At 31.9% G+C, this 18362-nt stretch overlaps 2 protein-coding genes across 3 annotated transcripts in view; one reads left to right on the top strand and one right to left on the bottom strand.

Annotated features, from left to right (window-relative positions):
- Nucleotides 1-18000, top strand: part of Oseg4 (intraflagellar transport protein Oseg4) — a 27943-nt gene extending 9943 nt beyond the window's left edge. Inside the window, exons 11-33 of one of the 2 annotated variants that reach the window (XM_076476891.1) lie at nucleotides 974-1066; nucleotides 1369-1461; nucleotides 3905-4104; nucleotides 4345-4414; nucleotides 4864-4878; nucleotides 5378-5431; nucleotides 5678-5787; nucleotides 6015-6156; nucleotides 6626-6694; nucleotides 8964-9092; nucleotides 9436-9524; nucleotides 9726-9843; nucleotides 10032-10117; nucleotides 10639-10785; nucleotides 11616-11748; nucleotides 12669-12731; nucleotides 13049-13261; nucleotides 14599-14739; nucleotides 15483-15615; nucleotides 16899-16985; nucleotides 17071-17200; nucleotides 17352-17420; nucleotides 17531-18000. In XM_076476891.1, coding sequence (XP_076333006.1) covers nucleotides 974-1066; nucleotides 1369-1461; nucleotides 3905-4104; nucleotides 4345-4414; nucleotides 4864-4878; nucleotides 5378-5431; nucleotides 5678-5787; nucleotides 6015-6156; nucleotides 6626-6694; nucleotides 8964-9092; nucleotides 9436-9524; nucleotides 9726-9843; nucleotides 10032-10117; nucleotides 10639-10785; nucleotides 11616-11748; nucleotides 12669-12731; nucleotides 13049-13261; nucleotides 14599-14739; nucleotides 15483-15615; nucleotides 16899-16985; nucleotides 17071-17200; nucleotides 17352-17420; nucleotides 17531-17708 — 2562 coding nt within the window. In that variant the 3' untranslated portion in view covers nucleotides 17709-18000. The remainder of the gene's footprint in view (nucleotides 1-973; nucleotides 1067-1368; nucleotides 1462-3904; nucleotides 4105-4344; nucleotides 4415-4863; nucleotides 4879-5377; nucleotides 5432-5677; nucleotides 5788-6014; nucleotides 6157-6625; nucleotides 6695-8963; nucleotides 9093-9435; nucleotides 9525-9725; nucleotides 9844-10031; nucleotides 10118-10638; nucleotides 10786-11615; nucleotides 11749-12668; nucleotides 12732-13048; nucleotides 13262-14598; nucleotides 14740-15482; nucleotides 15616-16898; nucleotides 16986-17070; nucleotides 17201-17351; nucleotides 17421-17530) is intronic. The other variant, XM_076476892.1, reaches the window with a different exon arrangement.
- Nucleotides 17928-18362, bottom strand: part of LOC143237530 (exosome complex component MTR3-like) — an 8621-nt gene continuing 8186 nt past the window's right edge. The window contains exon 9 of the mRNA XM_076476911.1: nucleotides 17928-18180. Coding sequence (XP_076333026.1) covers nucleotides 18058-18180 — 123 coding nt within the window. The 3' untranslated portion in view covers nucleotides 17928-18057. The remainder of the gene's footprint in view (nucleotides 18181-18362) is intronic.

Here is an 18362-nt window from a genome sequence, read left to right as displayed (position 1 = left end):
ATTACTTCTGTCTGTGTGTGAGATTGTGTAACACTGAGTATGTACGAATATTATAGTTTTACCTTTCTGTCTTCTAAATTTATAAGTTAATAACTGAAGTATTCCTCCATTTTTCTTTCTTTTTAATTTGCTCATTTGTAATTTTAATTAATGAGTGAGTTTAACCAAGCTTAGCTTTTCATCAAAATAAATAGGTGAATTCATGAAAGTAGTTTCTCAGGTTTAGTGTAGTTGTTTACATATGATTTTAATTACTTGGAGAGATGTTTATTTGTTAATATAGCTACTGAATTATTTACCGTTTTGTGTTCATTGAGATGTTAAATAGTTTAGAGAGCTGGTTAATTGTAAAGAACTATCTTTAATTGTTTATAGAGTTACTTGTTGCAGCATATTTAGTAATTTATAAAAATGTTTTTATATTATTGCTTAGTTGTTTAAAGAGATGATGAATTATTCATAAAAATGTTTTGTTATTTAGAGAAAACTTTGTTTATTGTGTTTTTTTTATTTATAAAAATGTTTTTATATTATTGCTTAGTTGTTTAAAGAGATGATGAATTATTCATAAAAATGTTTTGTTATTTAGAGAAAACTTTGTTTATTGTGTTTTTTTATTTATAAAAATGTTTAGTTGTTTATTGAAATGTTCTTTAGAGAAAAGAACGTTCATAGTAATTTCATTTTTTATAAAAGTGGTCAGTTATTTACATAGATGTTTAGCTGTTAAGAGGAATGTTCAGATGTTTAAAACATGTTTAACTGCTCTCAAGAGATCTAGTTTGTTTTATGTATGTATTGTTTTGTGGCAAGAGTTAGTGGTTGACCTAATCTAGTCAAAACTGATAACATTTCAGTTTTAAAAACAATCTTTGTTTTTGCTCATGTTTGGTTTTTATATTGAGAGAGTAGTTTAAATATTGTTTTCTAAGTTGATAACCAGTTATTGTTTTTTTGTTGCTGTTTTTTTTAGTGGTGTTACTTTTCCAACACAATTGCTTATGCTTTCAACCAGTCAGACCGCACAGAGAGTACCGTAGTCTTCTGGAACACACATAACAATGAGGTAAGTTATTATGCTTCAGAAAGATAAGAAAGTGGTCAACATTTCATGTATTGTCTTCTGTAACACATACAATAATGAGGGAAGTTATCATGTTCCAGAAAGTGGTCAACATTTCAATGATTGTCTTCTGTTACTCTCAGAGTTTGTTGTACATTTACAATTCTCACCTTTCTTGTTTGTCTGTCAATTTTGAACAATTATGTTTCTTATACATACTTACCAGCAGTTGTTATCAAAATATTTTATACAAATATGGATTTTTAAAATTTCTAACTATGATTTTTTTTTCTCTCTCTCAACAGAAGTATGTGAAGTATGTGAAACATCTGTTAACCATGGCAGCCTGTGGTGAGTTCTGTTCTTTGGCAACTAAAGCAGATGACAGTGATGGGCAGGTATATTTTTGTGTAAAGTAAATTAGGTTGTATATGAGTTAATCCTATTGTAATTGTCTCCTCGTATTTTATGACCTTGTAATGATCATGCAACTATGGTAGTATACATACTATGACTTTGAAAGTACTTAACGTATCTTTGCAAAATTTGGGAAGCTTTTAGTAAATATTAAACATCTCTTGTAGACAAAAAAAAACAGAATTTTTAATTGTGTGTTATTACTAAATTTTTTTGTAATTGTATGCTATCAGTGTTGACTCGCTCTGAGTGCAGAGTGACGTGACTTTCGTGTTAAGATTTAAACTATTTTTCCCTATGTAAAAACTTTCAAATTTTATTTGCATAATTTCTAAATCCTTCCAAATAAATATAAAATGTTTCTTTGTTTTTTAATTCAGAAACACTATATATTTTGTCTGTATATTTTCTCTACCATAATGCCATACAAATTTGATCAATTTGGCCAAACTTGTAATCACCATTAAGAAAAACATAAAAACAATTCAAACTTACCTTTTGTTTTTTACCTGAAATAACTGCATATTGTAACAGGAATCCACAATTGTCTATCCTAAATAGCTTAAAACTTGTAATAGTATGCATCTATTTATATTTCATTCTATTGTTTTAAATCCTTTTTAACCATGTCTAATTAATAATTCTGACACACAAGTTGTAAATTACTTGGTAAACATATAGTTCTCATTTTATTTAATATTTTGTGGGATGGTCAGATTTTACTGGGCTTGTACAGAATTAGGGTAGAGAAAATAACAGATAAATTTTTTACTGAAAAAAATCTGAAAGTTTTAGAGATTGTGCAAATAAAATTTTACAGTTTTCAGATGGAAGAATTATTTTTAATCTTAACATTAAATCCACTTTACAGTCTGAACGGTCAACAGTTTTACTCCATATATGTTCATGGAAAAAATTTTGTGAAAAAAACTTCATTATACATTATGATTTTTTTTGTCTACAAGATACTTTTAATACTTATTAAAAACTTGTAAATTTTAGTGAAAATGCAGAAAAGATAGTGTTTGGAAAAAGTAAGTCAATTTGGGCTCACAGGCTTGGTCAATTTGCCCTAACTTATTGCAAGAGTGTCAACAGAAACTTGCTTGTTACCCAGTAGAATCTTGCAATCAAGTTATTGAATATATTAATTCAGTGGAGACTGGGACAATTTCTAATAAACATAGTTTGTTTGAAGAATGATAACAGTGCAACAAAATTTATAACTCTGAGCTGTCTTAAAATATTTTCACAACAATTAGTGAGATTTTGTTAAAGATTACAGATACTTTGTATGTAGAGAATGTGATTATTTTAGTTAAATGTTCATAATTTTTATTTTCTAATTATTTACACTCAGACTCTGAATTTTTCAATTATCAGCAATGTATTGTGCAACAAATACTTAAAATTGAAAATAGTAAAAGAAATATACATTCCTTTTCATATTTCCTCAAGTAATCTTGAAAATCTTCATTTGGTTATATTTGTAACTATAAGTTTTTCTTTTTCAAAAATAGTGTACTTTTTGTGTTTTATTTCACTTTCCTTCCCCTTTAGCATTATTACTTTTTGCAACACACGTCAATAGATATTCCTGTTGTAGTATTCTTTGCAGTGACAGTTTGGCTTTCATCAAAACGTTGTGACATTTGTCTACTACATTAAGCCTGGTAAATGAAGGCAATTTGGCTTATATTAAAAATAAAATTAAACCTTCCTTATAATGCATTTTAAAACATAACTGACACATAATTAACAAAAAGATAAAACTAAAGCCTAAATAGAGTTTAACTGTCTATCTAAGATATTTATGGGTGAGAAACAACACTAAAGTACTGGTAAGGACAAAAATAAAATCATTCTAAAACCATTCAACAACAAGTTCTCTATGGAAGTTTTGTCCCAATTTTAAACAAACTACTAGGAGACAGCATTTCAAAAGTATTTTTATTGGTTACAAATATCTAACTCAACTAAGTATAATTAACTGATAAATTGCAACTCTGTGTGTAGAAAGTAGATGTGGCATCTGTGAAGAATCCCAAGAAGTTTATTTTATTCCTCCAAACATCTCCGAAAGAAGCTCGGGAGAAGAGTAAACAAAGCAGTTAACATTGATTCTTTCTGTATCCTTTCTAGGATTAATACAGTTGTTTCAAAGTTATGAAATCTGAAAGTTAAAAATTTACGAAGTTGTACATCAAACTGAGGTTTTAATAATTTTTCTTCAAGGTTTCTTTTAAAGTAAAATACTTAATTATATTTTGAATGTCACAAAGAAAATTCTCATTACACGTTCATTACACATGTTATTTGTATGCAAGTTATTCAGTACATTAATAGGAACTTGCTCATAAGTTGCTCTTTGTATTTTATATTATTAGCACTTTTTTTGTATATCAACAAGTTTTTTTCTTTCAGTATGCATTAATTTTATGCAATGCCATTGGAACTCCTGTGGACTCGAGATATGTGGAAATGGAAGTTTGTTTTGTCACTATGACAAGCACATACGTCATTGCCACATCACGAGACACCATCTACGTGTGGCACTTCAGAACTCCAAAGGGAAGAACAATAGTAGAACTTGGATCACAAAAATCTATGTCTGGACAGGAACGGTATGTTGATTGAGGAGATTTATAGTTTTTCTGTATTCCAAATATGTTCATCCTGTATTTGTCATTTAGAAAATGTATACAGATGACAGGACAGTTTTTTTGTTTCATTGTTAATGTTTGGGTTGTTTAAATTATGCTTCTTAAACAAGTATTTAAATCATGCTATCATTCACATTGTTTTCTTCTGAAAAGTATGTGAAAGTATTTTTCATAGACTTTAACATGCATGTTCACCTTTAGATTGTATCATGTTGATGAAACACCATCTGGTACAGCTGATGCTGGATTGGACATTCAAAGAGCTTTTGAAGTAAGTTTCACCCTTTTTATTATCAGGTTTGTAACGTTTCTTGAAGGTTTAGGCCTATATATGGCATTTCTATGTTTCAACTCTTTGTTGATCTTTCTTTTTATTTATTTAAAATCTGTAAGTGTTTGAGAATCTGTTTTTTCTTTTAGTATTTACAGGTGGTAACTGTGTATCTGTCTATTAGTTGAATGATATATTGGTGTCACATTATTGAAACATTATGAAACTATAGATCTGTAACCAAACAATCAAACCTTTAGTTGTGAAGGGATTATCAGTTTTCATAATAGGACAGACATGAAAGAATATTATCTCATCGGTGTGAGTACAAATAATGCAAAGATGATAGAAATGTGTAATAAACTAGCCTTTGTTGATTTTGATTTTATATATTTATTCTAATTTTATGAGTGTTTTTCTATTTCATGTATTTTGAAAATGTACAACAGAGGAAGAGACGACAGGTACGAATTGTTTATTTTTTCAGTGTATGTGTTTTAATTTTCAACAAATAAAAGAAAAGCTCTTAAGTAATATTGTGTTAGTTGTATAGAGCACTTTATCATTGTGTTATGTGATTGTGTAAGACCTTCTGATTTAATAGTTTTCTAATATGTTTTCAATACTTGGCATTTATGTATCATAATAGCTTATTACTTTTAGTAAATATAGCTTCTATACAAGTGTCATCACATAAAATGTTTAAAAATAAACACATTATTGAAACCAGTGTTTTGTGAGAAATACTCACTCACTAGATGAGGGTATACATTGTGAAGATTTTGAACCAAAGTACTGTTTCACATGATAATAATGAATAATAGAAAATCTATACATCCCAGTCTACAATAGCTCTAGAATAAATTGTAACAGAACTGAACTGATTTGGTAAAAATCAGTTTGTAATCTGTTGCAAACTATTTTTTGTTTCTGTTAAACTGCATTTTTCTTTCTTTTCACCAGCCTACAAATGATCCAATATCTTGCATTACTTCCTCAGAAAAAATGCTTATTATTGTAAGTATAGGAGTATTTTTAATTATATAATTACATATTGAGATTTACTAGTAAAATTTACTTCTTTTTGCCTCATATTTCTGTTGCTAAAAACATTGATACATAAACTGAGAATTTTATTCACCTGCATTTACATGTTTGGATTTTTTGTTTTGTCTACATCTACCTGTTTTGGATTTTTTTCAGACTTATTTTAGTATACATACACGAATATATAATGTTATTCTCTAATCCATGATTGTTTAGGGTCGAGAATCTGGTACATTTCAAAGATATGCCTTACCTCTTTTGGCTCTGACACACAAATATAACGTAGCCTGTCATCCAGTTCAAATAGCCTTGAACAGCAATTCATGGTGAGTAAACAAACAGAACTTTTTGTTAATTACAAACTTAAAAATGAGTTAGAAAACAACAATTCAGTTTAAGTTCTAGTCATGTTTCTGCTGTACTTCAAAAGTCAGTTTTCTTAATTATGATTTGCTGGGGTATAAATATTGTATTTGTATAATAAAAATACACGAATATTATCGTTATCACCAAAGTCCTAAGCAAAGAAATCTTGATTGTCTTTCTTATTTAGTCGAATATCCATTATAGACATCTTGGGAATGTTGGCCCTGTTTGACTTGGAGGCCAAATCTATAGGGCCAGTAGGAAAGGAGGTGCAAGGAGAGAAACTTCCATTTGAAAGAAAAGATGTTTGGGACGTGGTGTGGGCTTCTGTAAGTTGTTGCATCTTGTGTACTCCTGGTAGGAAAACTTTGACAATAGGTACAACCAAGTTAAAAAGATCTCAAAATAAGGTACTGTGTGTACAGGAACTTTTAACCTCAATACAGAAGGCAGTGTAAGAGAAAATAACTGTTTTTAACAATGTTTCAAACAGTCTAATATTTTAACATATGCATCCGTTTTAATTTAAGTGTCCCTCAGGGGTTATCTGTAAGCTCATGGATTTACGAGAGTAACTGTGATGGATAGATATTGGATAACCCATTACGTAGCTCTATGCTGAAAGAAGACTTTTTTTTTTAATGTACTTTTGGAGTCTTCCTATAATATTATGAATATTACCTCACCAAAATATTGTTACAAATAAAAACAAAAACAAATGTTTCTAACAGATTTTTTTTGTAAGTGTGTGTGTTTTGTTACCATTAAAGATTTCTATTAGGTTTTCTTGATTTACAGGACAACAGTGAAATGTTTGCCTTTATGGAGAAAACAAGAATGTATATCTTTAGAGATTTGGATCCAGAGGTAATGTTAACTAAACAGTTACTGTTAACAATTAACAGACATTAATATCACCAAAGTGAAATTGCTATTAAACTGCTTTAGATTCACATTACAGTGACCATAATATATTTACAAATATACAATCGTTAATGAGTAATTTATAAGTGTTCTGTTTTAAGACAAAAACAATGAAATAAAGATTATAAGAGTTCTGTATGATGAAATAAAGAGTATAAGAATTTTCTAAGAAGACAACCAACAATATTAAGTAGAAAAAGGTTTCATATGAAGATATAAACTCAGAGTTTTAATGACATTTAAATTTATAAAATATTTGGCAGTTAATCAGTGTGAACTCTTTCCTGGCAGGTTATGATCATTACCATTCTGCTACAGAAATTCTTTACACCTTTATAGATTGGATGTCAACATCAGTTTTATGCAATTTTCCGTTTTTAATTGCTGTTTTGTTTTTACCTTCGTTTACTTTTACAAATTTTGCTACATTTACTTTACTTTTATCTTTTTACTGAACATTTGGCTACTCATTATTACGATTTTGCTATATGTCTTTTAAAACTTCTATTATTTTACATTTTGATAATGGCTGCTATGACATATAACCCAGAACCAGGACTGGAAAGGCCAACTTCAGGTGACTGATGGTGGTTCTTGAACTTACCTGTTGGTCTTTCTGGTGGGTTATGATCATTACCATTTTGCTAGAGTAAGTACTTTACAACTTCTCTTACTCTGCTTTCTCTCTTAACATTGTAGACTAGGTGTCAACATTGGTTTTATGCTTTTTCTGTTTTTCAATGATGTTTTGTTTTACCTTCATTTCCTTATGTATTTTACTACATTTAATTTATTTTTACCTTTTTACCAGATGTTTGGCACAGATAGCCTAGCTGCTTTGTGCCATAAAACACTAAATCAATCAATTAATCAATCGGTGTGAACTCTCTGTGACTTGGCTGTTAATGGGTGTGAACTCTCTATGACTTGGTGGTTAATGGGTGTGAACTCTCTATGACTGGATATAGTGCCTGGCAGAAGTTTTCACCTCATTCCAATAATTTCACATTTCAAATGATGTGAATAATTTTTTTAATAAACTTTAAAAAAACAACAACTCTAATCATCAAACTTAACAGTCATTTTTCAAGCAAAACCTGCAGATAAAACATATAAATTGAAATTTTCTTTATTCACAAGTATTGAATCCTCTAAATCAGTACTTGGTGGAAGCATCTTTAGCAACAGTCACTGTTGCAGTTCATTGTGGATAGGTCACTTCCAGCTAGGATGGTGGAATACTTGCTCATTCTTCCACGACACTCGCTTTCTTTTTTGAAACCACTTCAATGTGGCTTTGGGTCATTGTCCTGCCAAAAAGTGAATCTTCATCCCTATTTTACATTCTTGGTTTTCCTGTACTTAGCACCATCCATTTCCCCTCAGTCCTAACAATGCTTCCTAGTTTCTGCTGATGAGAAGCATCCCTGTATCATGATGCAGACATCATATGCTTTACAGTTGTGATTGTTTTGATTGAATGATGTGTTTGGATTATGTCAGATATAATGCTTTAAATTTAGACCAGAAAGCCCAATTTTTGACTCATCTCATCATCAAACATTCTACCACATACTTGCAGTATTATTTACACACTTTGTCACAACCTCAATACCAGATTTGAGATGATTATTTTACAGTAATGGTTTCTTTCTTGCCACTCCCCCATACAGACCAGCTTTGCATATCTTTCAGAGACACATTTGGCTTCACAGTGGCATCCATAACCAGCTTCTGGGTTGATTGACAACTTAGTTTGGAAGTGTAGCCTAATTTTGTTAGTGACTGGTTGATATGAAGCACATTCCACTTTTTAATGATGGATTTTACTCTACTCAAAGGGATAATCGGTGACTTTTCTTATAACCTTATGTGGCTTGAATATGTGCATTTACTCTGAAGTCAAGTTAAACCATTGATTACACACAGACAGTGCTACTCCACTAAATTTGTGACCTTTGAAGCTAATCTTTTGCACTTGGACAGATTTAGGGTTGGCGTAGCAAAGTGATTAAATACTTATGCAATGAAGAATATTCTAATTTTCTTTGAAAATTAAAATTCTCATAAAATGTCGACATTTTTTAGCTTTCTCAATTTGGAGTGGATAGTGTAGATTCTGTGTGAACAGTTAGGAGTATGTATTTGATCTGTGTGAAGTGAATGTTGCATTATTTTAAAATGAAGTAAATTAGTTTTTCTGTTATTCCAGGAACCTGTGATGTGTAGTGGATACATGTATGCATTTGTAGATCTCCAAGTGAAAGCTGTGTTGTTGGATGAGCTGATGGAGAACCCAGATAATCCTGCCCTAGAGTACCTTATCAGCAACGAGGTCAAAGTAAGAAAATGAAACATGTAAAACCTGAAGTTCAGTTAAGGTGTAGAAAATTAAAGATGAAACTCAAGGTTTACATAAAATGTGATTTGAGGTTCTATTAAGATGTAGGAAATCTAGTGTTTGACACAAGTATGAAAGACTACTTTAAATTTAAGAGGTTTCGCTTAGATACGAATCTTTTACCGTGTAAACCATATCACAATCGTTATCATCTTGTGCTTTTACTATGTACTAGTAGACCTTTTACTTAGCATACACATCATGTCAAAATAAAGGGTGAAGAGTCTCTCTAATATCTTGTTTCAGAATGTCTATTTTTTTTTTTTTTTCAAATTTGTTCTAGTCACTTAGAGACTCTAAAGATCTTCTGGAAAAAGTTGGCATTGTGGAAGCTTCTCAGTTTATAGAAGACAATTCTCACCCAAAACTGTGGTTAGTGTTATGAAGTTCTCTGTTTTAAAGTTAATAATGATTATACAATCTACTTACAGAAAACCAATCTCGCCCAAAAGCTGTAGTCAATACCACTTCTGTGTTTTAAGGTTAATAATAACATTTGAGCTCTTGAGGTAATTCTAATGTTAGTTTCATTATTTTTTATTAATGCTATTTATTCGAATACTTTGTTCTTAGGCATCTCTTGGCTGAGGCAGCCCTTAAAAAGTTAGATTTTTCCACTGCTGAGACAGCCTATGTTCGTTGTAAAGATTATCAAGGAATTGAGTTGGTGAAGAGAGTCTTTAACTTACAGGTAGATCTTTTTCTCTGACTTAATTACTTTATTCAAATTGTTTATACAACTTTATATCCGGGCAGCTGTAGACCTTGTATATAACATATAACATTAAATGGTTTATTGATCACAGAATAGGCATCTAGTAAGAACTTTCTTAACCATTTACTGTTTACAGTAGAGCTTAATGTTTATCTTTGTTTCAGAATGAAAATCTGAGGAAAGCAGAGGTAGCTCTCTACTTCAGGCAGTTTGACGAAGCTGAAAAGCTCTATCTTGAGATGGATCGAAGGTATTTTGTTTTACCCCATCTCACTGAACACACTCTCTCTCTTTATCATATTGATGTTTAATATTGTTAACTGTAATGTCAAACTTCTTTATTTTATATTCATCCTATTGCTATTTAGTACTGTTAAATGTAGTACCAAACTTCCCTTCTTTGTTTAGTAATGTTAACTGCAATGCCAAACCTCTGTTTTGTATTCATTGTTAAGTATAATACCAATACCTTTTTTTCTTATCAACAAAAGATAATTGTATTTTTTCTGAGTGGTAAATGCCTTTTTGCTGCACTAGAAAATTCAACTGTTTCACTTGTTATTAAGAAAGACACAAGTGCCATCATGTGGGAAAACATTTAATCAACAACTAATGATTGTAGCAAGATTAGAATATCTGATATTCTGTGCGTTTGCTTTTCTTGTGGAAAGTACTAAAAACAGATAATCTTTCTCTCTATATATATATTAAATAATACCCTTTTAGGCTGTTGCACATTTTTCACTTAAAGACTTAATAACATTCATTAAGGGATCTCGCTATATCCATGCGTCGCCTTTTGGGTGATTGGTTTCGGGTGGTTCAGCTGCTCAAAGGAGGATCAAGTAACGTAGATGATCGACAGCTTGAGGAAGCGTGGAATGCTGTTGGAGATTACTATGCTGTTCGGCAAAAATGGTAACTGTTCAATATATTTTTCAACTTATTTGCTTAACAAATATTCACATATAACTCCTTTGACAATTTTGAAAAAAAGACGGAATTAGCTAATATAACAGTGAATCTTCTGCTGCTTTCTCTCTAGGAATACTTGGTCATTTCCCAATCATAAAGGTCCTACAAACTTATTGGTCATTTCCCAATCAGAAAGGTCCTACAAAACTACTCAATCTTTGACCAGTTCCACATCAGATAGTCCTACAGGAGTATTACATTCTTGTTATTTCGTCAAGTGGTTCTTACACAATTCTCTTCTTATTCAAGTTGTAAAAAATCCATGAATTTGAAGAAAACCACTAAGAGAACATCCACTTTCTGATGCAGGAGGGTCTGCAGAAGTTGAAATGTTATTAGAGTTTTGTGTACAATAGCTTGTCTGTTTGTGTGGGTTACAAAACATGGACTTGTTTTTTTCTACAGGGAAAACGCTGTTACTTACTATGAGCTAATTAGCTAATATAACAGTGAATCTTCTGCTGCTTTCTCTCTAGGAATACTTGGTCATTTCCCAATCATAAAGGTCCTACAAAACTACTCAATCTTTGACCAGTTCCACATCAGATAGTCCTACAGGAGTATTACATTCTTGTTATTTCGTCAAGCGGTTCTTACACAATTCTCTTCTTATTCAAGTTGTAAAAAATCCATGAATTTGAAGAAAACCACTAAGAGAACATCCACTTTCTGATGCAGGAGGGTCTGCAGAAGTTGAAATGTTATTAGAGTTTTGTGTACAATAGCTTGTCTGTTTGTGTGGGTTACAAAACATGGACTTGTTTTTTCTACAGGGAGAACGCTGTTACTTACTATGAGCAAGGACACAACCAGGAAAAACTAGTTGAGTGTTACTACATGTTGGAGGATTATGACAGCCTGGAAAAACTAATGAAAAGCTTGCCCGAAAATCACAAACTTTTATCAGTATGTACTTTTTATATGTAATATACAACTATATGTCAGTAGATAACTTGGTAATATAGACCTGGATGTTAGTAAATAACTTTTACAAAGATGGATGTCTGTCAAGAAAAAAACTTTTTTTACACCTAGATGTCAGTTAGTAAGTAATATTTATGCACATGGATGCCAGTCAAGAAGAAACGTTTTTGTTACACCTAGGTGTGAGTAAGTAAGTAACTTTCACACACCTGGTAATGGTGAACCTCTGTACTGGTTTGTGTGTTATCTGTTTAACTTGATCATAGCTGGGGGTTTTACGTTCATTAAAATGTGTAAATTAGTGTACAAGTTGATTAGTTAGGGTTTTAATTACATTTCTTTTCAATATGTGAAAGTTGATTATTAGTAGTTTGAAGTAGAGAAATTCAAACTAATGGAAGGCTTCCTAGTATGTGGGTTATAATAACATGTGCATAAAACTTTTAATTATAATACACAGCTTTTATATCTCAGAAATGCTTTCTTACTGCAATATGTCTTTTATGAAGTAAAAGTTTGAAATGTTAAAAAAAAGAAAGCAGGATATGTGAGGCTTTGAAAATAATCACTTTTAGTTACTCTTGTAGTTGTATACTGGAAGGTTCATATTATGTCCACAGTGGTGTAACAAATCCTTCTCATGTTCTATGATGTACTGGAAGATCCTTGTAATTTTCAGTGCTGAGAAAAACCCTCATAACATTCACAGTGGTGTGAAAAATCCTCCTCATGTCTTGTGGTGTGCTGGAATATCTTTCTGGTGTCCCAGGATGGGTAGGTACGTTCTTCTAGTGTCCTAGGACAGGAGGGTAGATCATTCTTGTGTGTTTGGAGGGTGGGGTTGAAGGTTCTCTTACCATCAAACAAGTTGATTCAGTGTTTTTTTGTTGTTTTTTTTGCAGGATCTTGGAGTAATGTTTACATCTGTAGGGATGTGTATACAGGCTGTTGATGCTTACACGAAGGTAAACTGTGTTACTGTAGTTGGAGTAAGTTAAAGATAACTTAAACATATTAACAACTTTAGAAATATTCTATTAATTCTTGGCTACCACAGGTGTCTATAAAGCTATTTATTTGTAAAACTATGAACACTTTCTTGTGGTATAACCTTAAATAAAAAAAGTGTTGGTTAATTAGGTGCTGATAGTGTTGTTCCTTGTACTAATATAGCACTTTCAAAATAAAAACTATATTCCAATATCAACATACAAAAATACCAAACATAACACTAAACAACGAATATGTATTATCTTATTTCATTTACAAATTTTTCATTCAGGCTAATAAGATCAAAGCTGCCATTGAATGTTGTGTGGCTCTAAGCCAGTGGAACACTGCCATTTATTTGGCTCAGAAACATAATGTTCAAGAGATCGATGGCCTCCTTAGCAAGTATGCACGCTACCTGATGGACAAAAAGAAGATTATGAGTGCCGTGGAACTGTATCGAAAAGCTCATCGTTTTTTGGATGCAGCGAAGATGGTGTCAAAGGTAAAACAAACTGAATATTTATTCCCACTGAGCGTGAGTGGTTACAAAGTGCAATAGAAGTTATTGGAGGTGCATCTATAGTTGAATGCTCAGAAAATGCTTTCCTTGATAGTGTGTCTGTGTGTGTTTTGGTTGTTTAGAGATTTCTGTGTAACAAATAAATAACATATCTGGCCTTTTTTGCACAAGTGGGGGGTTAAAGTATTTATATCAAACCTTTTACAATTCTTAGTTTCAAAGCATATTGTTTTAGTATTTCCATTAGTGTTTGTGATTTGAAATGTTTATTTGGAAGTTACTTATATTCTTGTATAAATTTTTAATTATTGTTATGTAAACAACCTGCTTGATTATAAACTGATAGTTACAGTGGATTTAATGGGTAGTGGTTGGGAGTTACACCAGTTTAGATAACTGGATGGGACTTTCTATACTAATACAGTTTGCCTACTGATGATAGTATTTTACAACTATAACGAGGACTGCAATGCCAGCTTCAGGAGGTTAGTTTGTTTTACATAACCCTCAGTGTTAGTACCTTATTTTGTTTATTTTTCTTCTTTTTTTTACCTTGGAGTGTAGTTGCCTTCTCACAACTGTCTTGAATGCCTCCATCTCATTCTCCTAATTTCTATTTTTTTCATTATTTTATTTGTATTACTTTTTCCTGCTAGACTGGCAAACAGAGGTTAAGACTAATAGACAGTGTATCCCCACCACAGAGTGTGTCTCACTTATGCAGTTACCTCCAAAACATAGGGTATATTTTATATCCTACATTATAGCTTGTATCCTGGGGATCTTTATCATTTGTGCAGCATCTTTGATTTGTAAACAAAAGTAACTAATATATAAAAAATATGATAGGTTAGATAGTAAAATTATATAATAAATGCACATAAAAAAATTCCTCCATGAGTTGTGCATAGCAACATCTGTTGCATCATGTAATTCAACACTTTGTTTACAGTAACTTGACTCTTCCTCTCATCAATTAGTATGTTATAACTCTAATTTAAGAGTTGGACACAATTCATTTTTCTTAACAATGATTTTGATACAGTTAGTTATGGTAGAAAAAATTTTACTTGAAAAAAATACAATACTTCTGATATTCATTTTAGAGTATCTAGAGGTTGAGTAAATAAAACGTGCTAAATATTTGATAACTAAAAGTGTTTTTATTCTTAACCTGAAAAACTCCCTTGCACTCTTAGTAGTTACAACCTGTGTTAGACTAACTTCAGTAATTTTCCAGAAACTCTCGTGGTTAATTGAAAGTGGCTTCCATCTAATTGAGACTTCTTGTTGCTGTTTCTTAATGGTAATTTGTGTAGATTGCAGAAGTTGAAACACATCGCAATACATCTCCTCTGTGTTTGAAGAAACTTCATGTTCTAGCAGCTTTACTAGTTGAAGAACATCATGCTCACCTGCGAGAGACCACTCGATCTGCCAAGGGAAAAGCTGGGAGAGATGTGAGTCTAATAAAGATAGTTTCATACTGATAAAACCTTCTCAAATATTATTATTATTATTAGTTTAATGGTTTGTCTGTCAACCTAGAATGAAACAAAGGATAGGTCATTAGGCTGTTTTACTAGCCTTACCTGTGACTATAAACACATTAAACCATAAATTTTGTGTGATGTGCAAAATTATTTGTATGAGGCTTGGCATTATCAGGTAGGTAGCGGGTTCAACCTGTAATCTGAGGGTAGCGGATTCATATCCTTATTATGTTAAGCATGCTTGCCCTTTCAGCCATTGGGGCATTATAATGTGATGGTCAATCCTACTATTAATTGGTAAAAGAGTAACTCGAGCTGGCAGTGATGAGTTGCCTTCCTCCTGCTAAATTAGGGATAACTGATGCAGAATTAAAAACAAACATTATATCTACAATGTCCTAATAATTATTACCATGACTCATAAACTTTATACTCTATTTATAAATGTTGGACAATAACATGGTTTTAATTAGTTTTTAGCCAAAGAGGCATAAAAGTTATGAGACACTGTCACCATCGGCTCAGCTTTACAGTAGTCATATTGATTTGTAGAGGAAGAGCTTTGAAGTGAACTTTCTACTGTTTTCCATTTCAATAAGACTATGTTTGAAGCTATTATCTTAAGAGTTTCATGTTTTCAAAACTAAGAACTTAGAATTAAAATAAAAACATAGCTCCATCACAAAAATAAATGAACTGATTTCTTTCAGGTTTCTTCAGCTATTGCTTCTTTGCTGGACAATGAAGCTCTTATGTTTAGTGATACCCGTATAGTGGACCAGCCTTGGCGTGGTGCCGAAGCTTATCACTTCCTACTTCTTGCTCAACGGCAGCTGTATGAAGGTAAGTTCACTTATTGAACTGTGTTTTATAAATTTATGTCAATACGTGTGGTATCAAATTGTAAATTATAATTCAAATATCAGTATTATATATTAATTAATTTCAAAGTAAAGATGAAAAGAACACACCTAAATATTGATTTTTTGTGTTTCACATGGTCTGTTGAATGTAACGCTGGTTCAAATTAGATGTTTGTGATGTCAAAATACTACATGTGTAGTTTCATACTAATTAGAACTTAAATTACTAATATTGACAAGCTGGACTATAAAATAAAAACCTCGCATCTTTCCTATATGTTAAGATACTATTTATGTACTGAATCACACACAGTTTCTCCACTTGCCTCTCTCTATTTTTGGAAATGGTCCCTTTTATACTCTTATTATAATACATGACATGAATAACCAATCAAAAGTTCAGAATGTCTATATAGTCATTTTCTCAGCCATTTTAAAGTGCTTGGAAGACATCTTGTTCTTGCAAACCAAGATTTCAAGCAGGTAGGTTTTGTTTTTAGTCTGCCAGAAATTACATGTTTCAGACAAAGTATAGCTTAGTAAGTAAACTTGATAAATTATAGTTAAATTCTGTGATATTGATAGTTATTTATGATTTTTTGTGTGGTTATTTCAAAACTATATATAAAGCTTAAAAACAATTATTTTGTCTCGCATACCATCATGTGTGAAATTTGGAAATGCTGACCAACCTATGGCAAGTAGCAACTGAGTATAGAAGTTGCCTTAACTAGAAGATACAACTTATTTACTCTTCTGTTTTAATAACTTGTATAATAATAGAAATGTGATTAGTTTCCAAAATACAGGTCACTTTGTGAAAAGTAAAAGGTCAGTTTTATATTACTGGACACAGTAACAGAGTGCACGTGCCATGTGTTAATGCAACTTCTGTAACCAATGGGTAAGGACTGTTGATATCACAATCTTCCATAGTGTAGTGTAAAGTTTTATTAGGTCAGATAGGCCAGTGGTAATGACTGCAGCTATCGGAACTTTCAGTAGTACCTAATTCTAGCTGATATTTCATATATTTTACAAAGAGAAATCATTTTTGTTAGATGCAGTTGAAAAGCTTGGCACTGCTCTAGAACTAAAACCATAAGATCTATATTTCAACATCCAAAAAAATATTAACATATAACTCACTCTCTTTCGTGGTTGAAGTAAATAATTTCAAAGTGACTTTTGGTAACAGTTTGAACTTCATTAATTGAATAATTCTTTTTGCACCTAATATTAAAATAAACATGTTGTAACTAGGTTATGTTGATGCTGCCATGAAAACCAGTCTTTACCTACGAAAATACGAAGACATCTTAAACCAAGAAATGCTTTATGCTCTGTTAGGTGAGTAACTAATTTTTTTTAAGTTATCCTCTGTCTCAAGCCTGCATGACTGAGCTGTCTTTAAATTATTTTTTCTTCATTACAGCTTTAGCTAGCTGTGCCAACCGTGCCTTTGGAACGTGCTCGAAAGCCTTCATTAAACTAGAGTCTCTTGAAACCTTATCGGAGGAGCACAGAGAGGAGTATGAAAACCTGGCTTTAGAAATCTTCATGAAGTATGTGATCTCATGAAACACATTATCATGTAGCAAGTCATTTAAGAATATTACTTTTAGTAAAAAGAAACAAAAAAGCTACTGTAATATCTTTTACTGACTAATAATTTGTTTTTATAGCTTGGCTAATATTGACTTTTTTCATATCCAGACACCCTCCTAAAGATGCACGTAACACAAAAGCAGAGTGTACAACCTGTGAGACTATGATACCAGACTGGTAAGTGTTTTATAACAAGTACCATAGTATGGTGAAGTTGTATGATAATGGTTTTTGGTTACATTGTTATATTGAAATTGTTTTGTAATATATAATAATTCATTTTCCAGGTGTAATATCTGCCCTAGCTGTAATACCAGATTTCCCATCTGTGTCGCTACTGGTCGTCCAATAATGGACACTAGTCAGAAGTGGACATGTTCTCGTTGTAAACGTCACGCACACAAGCAGGACCTGATTACTAGACAACACTGTCCTTTGTGCCACAACCCCTGTGGAAGTGATTAGTTATTCTAATAGTGCTGGTTCCAAAGGGGAACCATATCTCTCACATGGGATGGTATTATAATGGCACGTAATTTCTCCCTGAAGACAACTTCCACCCACTACAGTTACATTTGTTTATAACCCTTAGTACGCTACTGCACCCTTCTCGTTTTAACACGCTGAATCCATCCAATCAACTATGCACCGACTCCCCCACCATACAGTACACCCTAGAACTTGTTCTATTGTATTGCAAGAACAATTTTTTTTGTTTATTATCCAACATCTACTTAATAAAAGGTGTGATATCGTACAGAGGTGAAATTTTGTTACTGACATACAGACCATGTAGAAACATTTAAAACATGTGTCAAGAAACAACTTTCTTCATATCCCTTTCTCTTTTTTTAAGTTCCTCTTTCAGAGACTCTGTTATGCATTCCTGTACCACACTGTAGATTCCATTGCAGGATTCCATCAATATTTTCAGTGCCTGTAAAATACAAAGTTCATGGATTTATCTACACCTAACACCATAGCCAATATTAGTTTATCAATGATTAGAATTTTTATATATATAACCACTGTGGGCACTTTCATAATATTATACAAAGAGGGAAGAGTTAAATCTACCTAAGTGTATCATACCTGTCTTGTATTATATGAACTGTGAAT

This window comes from Tachypleus tridentatus, chromosome 13, assembly GCF_004210375.1.
Source record: "Tachypleus tridentatus isolate NWPU-2018 chromosome 13, ASM421037v1, whole genome shotgun sequence".
Taxonomy (NCBI): domain Eukaryota; kingdom Metazoa; phylum Arthropoda; class Merostomata; order Xiphosura; family Limulidae; genus Tachypleus; species Tachypleus tridentatus.
Note: the sequence above shows the minus strand (reverse complement) of the source record. Positions and strands in the feature narration are given on the sequence as shown.